The 11,224-nt window shown below is 34.9% G+C and overlaps 1 protein-coding gene across 7 annotated transcripts; it reads left to right on the top strand.

Moving 5' to 3' along the window:
* The first annotated feature begins 938 nt into the window (after positions 1 to 938).
* On the top strand, positions 939 to 7,780 carry LOC109337651 (RNA-binding protein 39-like). 7 transcript variants are annotated; one of them, XM_019574670.1, is made up of 15 exons: positions 940 to 1,293; positions 1,378 to 1,724; positions 2,739 to 2,817; positions 2,909 to 2,965; positions 3,304 to 3,359; positions 4,280 to 4,508; positions 4,735 to 4,821; positions 4,909 to 4,983; positions 5,063 to 5,143; positions 5,932 to 5,996; positions 6,071 to 6,257; positions 6,367 to 6,455; positions 6,581 to 6,695; positions 7,474 to 7,484; positions 7,573 to 7,780. In XM_019574670.1, exons 1-15 carry the CDS (start codon positions 1,066 to 1,068, stop codon positions 7,685 to 7,687), a joined length of 1,821 nt encoding a protein of 606 aa, XP_019430215.1. In that variant the 5' UTR covers positions 940 to 1,065; the 3' UTR covers positions 7,688 to 7,780. The 7 variants fall into 7 exon arrangements, with proteins under 7 accessions (XP_019430211.1, XP_019430215.1, XP_019430212.1 ...); XM_019574667.1 differs by having other exon boundaries at positions 940 to 1,304; positions 1,341 to 1,724; XM_019574672.1 differs by having other exon boundaries at positions 955 to 1,297; positions 1,372 to 1,724.
* Positions 7,781 to 11,224: the final 3,444 nt, after the last annotated feature.

Raw genomic sequence — 11,224 nt, 5'->3', positions numbered from 1 at the left:
TGATTATTCTTTGTCCAATTAATTTTTTTGCAATGAATGCATAAAAGCTAATATTAATGACAAGAAAGAAAATCATTTTAAATATCTGCCTACAATAATTTTCCATCTATATACAAATAAAAAATAATATAACAAATAATAGTAACAATTTGGAATATTTAAAATTTATATTAGTAAAATAATTTTCTTGTTGACTTATTTTCTAAGGAGTAAATAAAAGTTATAATGAATAACAAAATATATAATATTTAAATTTTATCCATTTCATACATTCGTGTAGATTAATTGAGACATAAAATTTAAATCGATAAGATGATATATTTTTTGTACTACCCAATTATATCTCCTCACCATTTTTTGTAAAAAACTAACCATTTTCAGAGTTTATGATTGTCCATCTTAGTTAGTGTCACATTCTAAAATCGATATTGAAGATGGAGCAAGGTCTTGCAGCTTAGACTAAGGCATTGTAGTTAATTGATAAGGTGATATGCCCGATTATACTAAAAAAAAAAAATAATGTATTTACTAGACTTTTAAATTAATATTTTAAAGAGTAAATTTAACTGACACCCCCTGAGTTTTAGTGAAATTATACAAACCACCCATCACTTTTCTACACCTACACAAACCTCCCATAGTTTTATACTTTCGTTACACTGACCACCCCTGTATAATAAAGATACATTGATTTGTATATTATTTAGATTTGTCTACACAATATATCATGTTTTGTTTAACTTAATTACATTTATCACATTTTTTGTTTAAAAAATTACACTTATTTATTATACAGGGGTGGTCAGTGTAATGAAAGTATAAAACTAGGGGAGGTTTGTGTAGGTGTAGAAAAGTGATGGATGGTTTGTATAATTTCACTAAAACTCAGGGGTGTCACTAATTTACTTCATTTTAAAATAATTTAAGCCCAATGATTTCGTAAACCCGAGCCTCTTCTTCATATTTTCATATCTATCTGAAGAGAAAACCCCCAAAGTAACAAAACCCTAGATTTTCTGAATCCTCAATCTCTACCCACGAGATTGAGAGAAGAAGCGATTAGCAATGGATTTCGATGAATACGATTACTTGGAGAAAACGGTAGAGGAGCAAGACGACAACAACAACAACACCATCAAGAAGGATACCACTGAACGCAGTTACCGGAAGCGCGACGAATTCGACGACGACCATGACGCCGACGAAAAGAGGAGCAAGAGGTCCCGCCGAGACGACGAGAATGGAAGCTCAAAGAAGGACCGCGACCACAAGCGCTCCTCAGGTCGTGACAAGGAGCGCGACCAAGAACATTCCTCCGGTCGCGGCAAGGATCGAGAGCGTGACCGTGAGCGTTCTTCCGGTCGCGACAAGGTGCGAGAGCGTGATCGTGAGCGTTCCTCCGGTCGCGACAAGGAGCGCCGCAGGGAGAAAGAAAGGGAGAGGGAGAAGGATAGGGAGGGAGAGAAAGAGAGTGAGAGGAGTAGCAGAGAGAAAGAAAGGGAGAGGGAGAAGGATAGAGAGAAAGAGAAAGAGAGGGATAGGAGAGAGAAGGATAAAGAGAAAGAAAGGGAGAAATCGAGGGAGAGGAGAGAGAGGGAAAAGTCGAGGGAAAGGAGAGAGAGGGAAAAGTCGAGGGAGGAGCGAGAGAGGTCGAGGAGGAGCAGGAGCCGTTCTGAGATCAAAGATAGAGAATTGGAACCAGATTTCGAATCTAGAGATGGCCGGTAATTGATGTTCTTCTCCCTCAACTTGGTGTCACCTTTTATAATGTCCGCTTTAGTTACAAACAACAAGGAGGACGCCTTAATCTCACTTTCGCACATGGATTGAATGACACCGTAGTGATGTATTAATCATGTTCAAAGGAAAATGCTTAGACCCTAGTTAGAGAATCAAAGACAGAAAAATTGAATTAGAAAATCATGTATTTAATGTAACCACAGGGCACTGTCTAGCAAGACAGGAAATCCAAAACTTGATTAGACACAACTTATTGCATGTGCAATTATGTTATTCCATTTTACACCAATTTTGGATCAACCTTTAGTTGTTGTATGTCTGCTTTGCATTGTTGTATGTCTGCTTTGCATTGTTTGTCATTAATCTGGTGAAAGTGGTGACTGGAGAGTTATGATTTTCTTAGAAAAGTGTTTGTCATTTTTGGAGGTTCTTAGAAAAGTGGTTTTTCTTTACTAACCCCTTTTGTGGTGATGTTGTTGATTTAATGAATGGACATACATTTTATCTATCAGCAATGCATTAACTAACATTGTTAGTAATTGAAGAGTTTTGTCACTGTGACTCTGTGTGGCCCCTTCCCTTTTTGATATATACACTTGTCCTGGTTTCATTTGCACCCTGGTTATTCAGTTCTTTAATGCAATTTAAGAACGCATAGCCTTAAGAATGTCATGGCAAGTGTTTCACACAGTTTATTTGCTTTCTGTTGTATCATTTTATGGTAAAACATTAGTTAATAGTTTGTGAGACATTACTCCCACTCAAGATTAGGTGCTGTTGGACTCTTATATTAACAATATACTTTGAATAATGACTACAGTTAAGAGTCTGTAACACTACTCCCTCTGAAGATTAGTTGCTGTTTTGGACTCTAATATTAGCAATGTACGTTTGGGTTTATGCTGCAAATGATGCAATCTGAATATTAGGTTCAAATTTGATAAGCTTCTAGTTCTCTACATGTTTCTCTTATAGCCGAATTTTAATTTGAAATGCAGGAGATATAGGGATAAGAAGGAGGCTGTTGAGCCTGAGGCAGATCCAGAAAGAGATCAGAGAACTGTTTTTGCCTATCAGGTTGGTTGCTTGACCCTTTTTATTTTATATATGATACAAACTGATAAACTTGGGTATTGATGATTGCCAATTTGCTATGTGATGATCATAGATGCCCTTAAAAGCAACAGAGAGGGATGTGTATGAATTCTTCTCAAAAGCTGGCAAGGTTAGTTTATTTTAATTTTTGCATTTAATTTGGTGCAACGTTTTACATTGATATCTATCTTTTTTTTACTATTTTACTAGTGGGAGGTTACTTTTGTTGCCATTGGAACTGTTCGCTAATCTTATTACATATACTGCCTTCAATTTTGAGTAGTGTTGTGACTTTATTGTGTCCAGCGTTTTGTATGTTTGCGGTGAGTGAAAAAGTGCTTATAGGGTAGTATTTTGAACCATTGGATGTAGGTGTTTGCATGGTTAGAGTGAGTGGATGTCTTATTTCTCACAATATTATGTGATAATTCCTCAATTCTGTAAACTTGTAATGCTCATTATTTTCAGGTGAGGGATGTTCGTTTGATCATGGATAGGAATTCAAGACGATCTAGAGGAGTTGGGTATGTGCTTTCTCGTAAAATAATTTATTCTTCTTATGTATGCACTATGCATTATTCTGCTATTAGGATATCAAGTTTCAAAAATAATGTATAACTGTATTCTTAAATGAACTAGCAATGCGATAATGGGATGATGGGAATACCCTGCACTCATGTTTAATCAATTCATGCTGCGTACTGAAGGTAGATGACATAATCCTGGTTTTCTTTTTGGTCCGTTTACCCAATTTCTACCTCTACCACGTTTGCCAAATTGAGGAGTTCATTCCTATACTGGGTATCTAGATCATACGCCTATGGATTTTGTTCTGTTTGACTATTTAGAATTGTCTGTCATACAAGTTGCAATGTTAGGCCAACTTTAAGTTGTGTCCTTTTCTTAGGATTTGAGTTATACATGTCTGTTGAGGAGATGAGTTACTGGTTACCTAATTCTCCCTGTCGTGGCATTTCCATGTTGTCGTCCCTTTCTCATATGGTCTTATCTTATTTTCACTTGATTCATCTGTCAATATAATATATGCTTTAGTTCTGCATCTTCATTATGGCAGGCCAACTTTAAGTTGTGTCCTTTTCTTAGGAATTGAGTTCTACATGTCTGTTGAGGAGATGAGTTACTGGTTACCTAATTCTCCCTGTCGTGGCATTTCCATGTTGTCGTCCCTTTCTCATATGGTCTTATCTTATTTTCACTTGATTCATCTGTCAATATAATATATGCTTTAGTTCTGCATCTTCATTATGGCAGGCTAACATTTTCTTTATATGAGTCAGATACATCGAAAGAAACTCGGCTTGATCAGTCAGCACTAGAGTTTTTGTTTCCCTCATCTCTTTGCTGTATGCTTTATAAGTTTTATTGCAGTGGTTGGTATTTTCTAGTTCTTAAAACTTGATGCAAGTTCTTGATGAGACTGCAGGTATATTGAATTTTATGATGCAATGTCAGTGCCCATGGCAATTGCTCTTTGTGGTCAACTCCTCCTTGGACAGCCTGTAATGGTTAAACCTTCTGAGGCTGAGAAGAACCTAGTTCAATCTAATGCTACTAGTGGAGCTGCTGGTGTAGTAGGACCATATGGAGCTGTCGACAGAAAACTGTATGTAGGAAACCTTCACTTCAGCATGACTGAGAGCCAGTTGAGAGAGGTATTTTAGTTATTGCTGTCTGATTGTCTGGTTACATCAAATTTTTCCGCAGCTATAATCAGGAATATGAATACCAAAAATCTCATAAAAATATTTTCCCCTTAACACCATGTATTTTTCCTAAAAGTAGTTTAGTGCATCTAGTTTGTTGTATATGGCTTTCACTAATTAGTATCTTGTTTTATAATTTGTCATCTATCCGCTTATACATCTTTTTTGTGTGTAGATTTTTGAGTCATTTGGTCCAGTGGAGCTTGTACAGCTGCCTCTTGATATGGAGACAGGACATTGCAAGGGTTTTGGGTTTATTCAAGTTCGTTACTACCTCAATTTCAAAAAATGTTGTTTCCTGTGACAATAGTATTACTTATTTCTTTTATTTGTATTCATTTGTGGGCAGTTTTCCCATCTTGAACATGCCAAGGCTGCTCAGACTATAAATGGAAAATTGGAGATTGCTGGCAGGACTATCAAGGTTGAATATTTTTGTGCAGGTTGTTTTTCCCACCTTGCTTGTCCTTTTGTTTGTAATTAATGCTGTTTATGGTACACAGGTTTCATCCGTAACAGACCATGTTGGAAGCCAAGATGCAACCGCAAAATCTGCTGACTTTGATGATGACGAAGGTGGACTTGTAAGTATACACTTTTTAAAGAATTTAAATATTGGTTTTTACAGGACGCTGTGTCGTTGAATCTATGTATCATCATGCAATAGCACAGATAACCTTACTGCTCAGTTATATAATTTAGGTGGATTGTGTGTGTGAGAGAGAGAGAGCTCAGAACCAGTTTCTCAATGGTCCTTGGATCAGTTTCTGTTATCTGGCTTTGCTGGTTTTGAGGGAAGGACATAAGTCAAATCCTTGTGGTAATGTGAATTGTTGATTGTTCGCTACTTTTTGGTGTATCGCATTTTAAAGGAAGTTTCTTTTGAGTAGGAACTTTGTGGGATGAGATTAAGGCTTGGCTTCACTTTTGGTGTTGAGCCCATGGTTAATGTGTTTCCTTTATTAAAAAATCAGCTGACAGGCTTGATTGGCAGGAAGTTTTAATTATTTACTACTCGATAAGTTGTCTTGATGAGGGTGCGTTGAAGTTTTGGTTATGCTGAATGCTGACCAGCTTTCCTCTCTTTTCTTTATTGAACAAATAGATAGCAAGCCCCCCTCACACACGTACACACCCACAACAAGAAAAAAGTAATAATAAGGATACCTTATTAATGGTACCTCAATCATTCCCTATTCTGGTTCATATTTTGAAGTTTTAAAATTTCTTCTGTGCTCAAGCTGCCTTTTCCCAGTGGTCGTTAAGGAACTGCTGTAGTCTCCTTCCCCCATCTTCTGTTTTTTTAATTATCAACAATTAGTCTGTTCTCTCAACAATGAAATTCATGCTCGTGTAATGTTTTTCTATGCAGGCTTTGAATGCCCAATCAAGAGCAATGCTAATGCAAAAGCTGGATCGCTCAGGCCTTGCTTCAAGGTTTGTCTATAATATTTTCCCTCTTTTATATTCTGTAAATTTTCTGCTTCCTTAACAGATTCCAAACACTGCAGCATTGGCTTACCCATTGTGAATGGGTCAGCTCCTGCTCAACAGGCTATTAGCTTGCCTATTGGTAATCCAGGTATAATACCAGCTACAGTTCTCCCATCACAATTCATGCCTACCCCAGTGGCTGAACCTGTTGGAAACCCCACCGAGTGTTTACTGTTGAAGAATATGTTTGATCCAACCACTGAGGTCAGGCTAACTAGTTTTTTTTAATAAACTGGATTAACTGATTGGTTACAATTACATCATGTGCTGTTTCATTTAACAAAGTATTGATGTGTAATACTACAATATGCAGACTGAACCAGATTTTGATCTAGACATTAAAGAGGATGTAGAAGAAGAGTGTTCTAAACATGGGCGAGTGAAGCATATCTATGTCGATAAGTAAGTTTGTGAATGTGTTGCATTCATCTGTGAATAATATCTACATGTCTTTTCTTTTCCTTTTCCATTTCCATTTGCACATTGTGCATGCTTGCAATATTCTAATTGATTTGTCTTGCATACAGAAGAAGTGCAGGTTTTGTGTATTTGCGGTTTGAGACAGTTGAAGCGGCAAGTGCTGCTCAACGTGAAATGCACAACCGATGGTTTGCACGCAGATTGATTTCAGCTGTCTACATGGTAAGCATATAGGTCTTCAGTTCCTGCTGACTTTTTGGTTTCTTGTCTTCAGGTTTGCACATGTAAGTTGTAACAGCGTGAATCACAGTAAAAATGACACTTGCCCCCTCCTCCCGTGTCTTGTAAGGAAGGGTTTATGTCTTGGAAAAGTAATTATTTAAACTGATATTAGCTGCTGAAATTTTTAAAAGAAGGAGGTCTGTGTCAATGTAATTCCGTAGACAAAGTTAGGCTGTAATTAAGGTTTAAGTAAATCTCATGGGAGGTATTGTAATATGCTTTGCAATAGAATATAACACTTGGTTGGTTTGTTGGGTCACTTCTCTTGAAGGTTATGGGATCCTTTGATATGATAAAAAAAAGCCGCAGCAAGGGCTTATTATCGTCCTTACAAATATATTTGGGATTGCTGGCAGTGTGAATTGAGCTTAAACCTTCCATGTGAAGTGCAGTGTATCTGCTCATTGGCATTTGGCGGTGTTTGTGCCGATCCTGTTAACAAGATAACTCAGTATTTTTCCTTTCACTATTCTTTTATGAATGCTGTCCAACTACAAGATGGTGTTTAGAGTGTTGAAAGTAAATTATGTGATAGAATAGAGATGCATTTTTCGTTGGCAATGGTTTTGCTTCCATGTGCTGTGCCATGAGTTACTGGTATACGTAATTCCCCTAATTTTCACTGTGCCATGCAGTAAATTGTTATGGTGCAAAATTTGAGTTTAACATGAAATTTTAGTGGTCAAGGTAAAGTCTAACGTTTTTTATATATGTGCAGGTGTACATGGGGTGTGCATTAAGTGATGATAAAATAGGTCTTGCTGCACACTTTTTCCTTTAAACCAGTATTTTAAAACTGTTGTTTCTTTTTTTGCAGCAACCACAGGTATATGAAGCCAAGTTCAAAGGAGAAGCTTGAAGAAGTGCTTGAGACCTTGTGGCTTGTGCACTTTTCTCATCTTAGTTTTCAGAAATCGATTTATAGTTTATAATTGAATCATAGACTTGTTTTAGATTTATGATTACATAATTTCTGTTGTCCAGATTATAATATTCATGATGCATGTTAATGTATTTTGACTATAGTTTCACCGGAAAAAAATGTATTTTGACAATAGTGTGGTATCTTTCATGTTGTTTATGTATGTATAATATTGTTTATAATCCTTATTATAGACTTTCTACTAAAGTGCACATACCAAGAAAAGTACAAGATACTTACTTTTCTTGGCTTGTTAAAAAAAATATTGAGATTATAATCTTTTTTTCATTTAGTATTTATTGCTCATTAATTGATAATTTCAATGATAACAGTAAAATACTAACAAAACCTTGATAGTACAAGGTCTTGCTAGATCTTCATGATTGAGGGTGGAAATTGATCAAGTTTTGCCTGAAATAGATTGAGCCTATATGGCATATAGGAGCTTAGGGCGTAATTGCACATCTTTTACTCTTACCTAAGATGATTAAAAGGTCAAAAGTTCTTTTATTAGAAGTAACATTTGTTGGGAATGGTAATTATATAATACACATCTTTAAATGAATTAGTTCTTTACCGAAAAAAGAGTAGAAACTGTTTGATCCTATCCAAAAAATAACAACAACAAAGTAGAGATATAATAAATATTGCATATAAAATGTATGTAATCACTTAATACCTTTTACGCGTTTTATTGAGTAATATAAGAGTGTAATATATACATTGGTCAATAATAATTAAATATAAATAGAATAATAGTAATTATATATAAAATTCTTGCCCCATACATTTTTCTTCATAATACAATACCTGGTTCCAAAGAAATGTCATTTAAATTAGAAGTGAAGCGTATAATTAAGAATAATGCTTACCCTTACTTGTAGTGTAATATTTGTGCATTGACAGCGTATAAAATTATACACAGGTAATATATCATCCATTATTTATATTGAAAATAAATGACAAATAATATAATAACAATCTAAAAAATCTTTATATTGTCGATGTAAACATTTTTTTCTCTTTTTTTTTCCACTAAGTTAAAGGTTTACCATATGATTTTACAAAAAAGTTTTCCAATGTAATCTATCTTATTTCGTTTGCTCTTAAAGGTTCATCTTTATGATTTTTAAGAACTTCCATTTTAATTTGTTTCAATCTGATTATTTAATTTAGATTTACTTGGAAGCTTTAATTGAGAAAAACCTTTTACAACTTCATCACTCACACATAACTTGAGTCACGCTTATAAACTATGATATTAATTATTATTTTAGTAGTAAAAAAAATACTCTTAAATTTTATATCACCTTGAGTTTGAGGCAAAGTGTAATACCAAGTTCTGAAAGTACGGTGTTATTGATTTGAGGAGGTGCAATCAGCATATCCACCCTCTCTAAGTAACTTATAAATGTTCGACCTATGTTTGAATATTCCAGTACCCCATATGTTTTTAAATTTTAATACATATTTATATATTTTATAATAATTAATGTATATAAAATAATTATTACTTAAACAATAAATTTTATATACATGTTAAATTTATAATATATTTAAATCATTAAAACTAAGTAAATAGTATATAAATTAAAAATGATAATAATAAAAATGTAATATATAAATTATTTAATTAAAAAATAAATTTATAAGAAACTCGACTCGAGTTCGATACGAGTTATTTTTTAGCTCGAGTTTGGTTCGGTTAAAGTTCGCAAACTATTCAGCTCAGTTCAATTGGTTCATTTGGACAACTTAAATAATTAATTAATTTTTTTTTAAAATACTACAATTTTTTTTGTACATATAAATATAACCATCTTTATATATATAATAACAATAAATATACAAAAATAATGTATGAGTCATAATAAACATAAAAATTAGTTTATATATATATATGTATATATCGAGCTAGCTCATGAACCTAACGAGTCGAACTGTATCCAACTCGAGTTTGGTTCATTAATTTAACGAGCTTAATTTTTAGCTCAAGTTTGGCTCATTTGGTTCATGAACCAAGTTTATCGAGCTAAATAACGAATCGAATTTCGAATGAATACCGAGTTGGTTCGGTTCATTGTCAACCCTACCCACTCCCACCCATAAGCTATTTTTATGGATACTCATTGTGAGTATTTTAGCGGATACCCATAGGGCATATATTTTTGTCATCCCTACTTACCAACAACCTCCAATCCTTCAGTAATGATACTTTTTAAATGAACAAAATCTGCAAAAAAAATGAACCATTTGTTGGGAAGGGCAGCCAGAGCAAGGTATTAGTTCTTACACGAAAAACGTAAGAGATACTCTTGGAAGTAAAAAAAAAATCAACCATGAGTTTATGTTAATTCTAAATCAAGGCTTAGATCAAATGAACCCAATACCCACAAAGAGGGAGTAGATATGATAGTGAATGATGGGCATTTTGTACAATTAGAGTAAACTATTCGTGGCTGAGACAAAGAATGATCAAGAGATATTAAGCGATGAAGATGATGAATCAAATGAGCTTGATGATATTGATTATTATCAAGAGGATGGATCCATAGGAGTACACAACTTTGTCACAAATCAAAGGCAACATATTGATAGAGGGTTTCTATCAATGAAGTTAATAATTCTGGAAATTAAAATAGAAGAGAAGAGATTGAGCAATGCTCTAGATTTTTCATATATCATTCAAGGAAAACTACTCAATTTAAATACAATAAGCAAACCCTAATTATGATGTTAGCCTTACACTTGGCAACATCTTGATTGAAAGGTAAATTCTTAAAGTGAAAATAAAATAGAAGGATCTAGATAGTGTAATCTAACATCCATTTAGGAGGGACTCTGGACCTTTTATCATTAAGCCTATTTAGCCTATCAATACTCTTCCCTTGATTAACAACCTTGTCCTCAAGGTTGAGGCCCAATCCGTTTGGCTCAGTTGCAATTGGGCTGGAATTGGTATCCATTTGGGAGGGATTCGTGGGGTCCAGCGGGTAAGGTAGAGATCCTTTGAAATCCCTTGGATTAGATGCTGGTGGATAAGAAATCACAGGTGGCACAAGCTGATTGGATGATGCAGATTTTTGTGCAGGAAAGGGGGATAAGGTCTGTTGACCGTCTGACCCGTGTGCAGTGGGCAGTCCACGTTTTGCTGGATGGTTGGGCAGCATGGGGCCAACGTCAGAAGAGCAGACTAGGCATGGTACAGCTAGCCGTTGGTAATTGTCCACGCATGGGACGCGTGTCGCTTCATCACTGGTGGAGATATTTTGTGGTAATTGATTCTAGCATTTATTAGGTGTCTAGGGAACCGTGCAGTTTTTGTTGATATCCCCATTAATGAGCTGTCTGGATCCCAATGTAACAATTTCACCTTTACTAATGAAATTTGAAATCCGGGAAAGTGCATTAGTGTCCATTGTAATTAACGTGTCCTCCTTCACGTGTGGCTTTACCTTTAAAGTGGAACTAAGTAGTTCACTTTGTGTCTTTGCTGCTTCAGATGGATTTTTTTTCTGTCTTCTTCCTTTTCTTCTCTGTCTAATTT

The sequence above is a fragment of the Lupinus angustifolius genome, unplaced genomic scaffold (assembly GCF_001865875.1).
Source record: "Lupinus angustifolius cultivar Tanjil unplaced genomic scaffold, LupAngTanjil_v1.0 Scaffold_9_107, whole genome shotgun sequence".
In the NCBI taxonomy this organism is placed as follows: Eukaryota; Viridiplantae; Streptophyta; class Magnoliopsida; order Fabales; family Fabaceae; genus Lupinus; species Lupinus angustifolius.
This window is presented reverse-complemented; position numbering and strand designations above follow the sequence as displayed.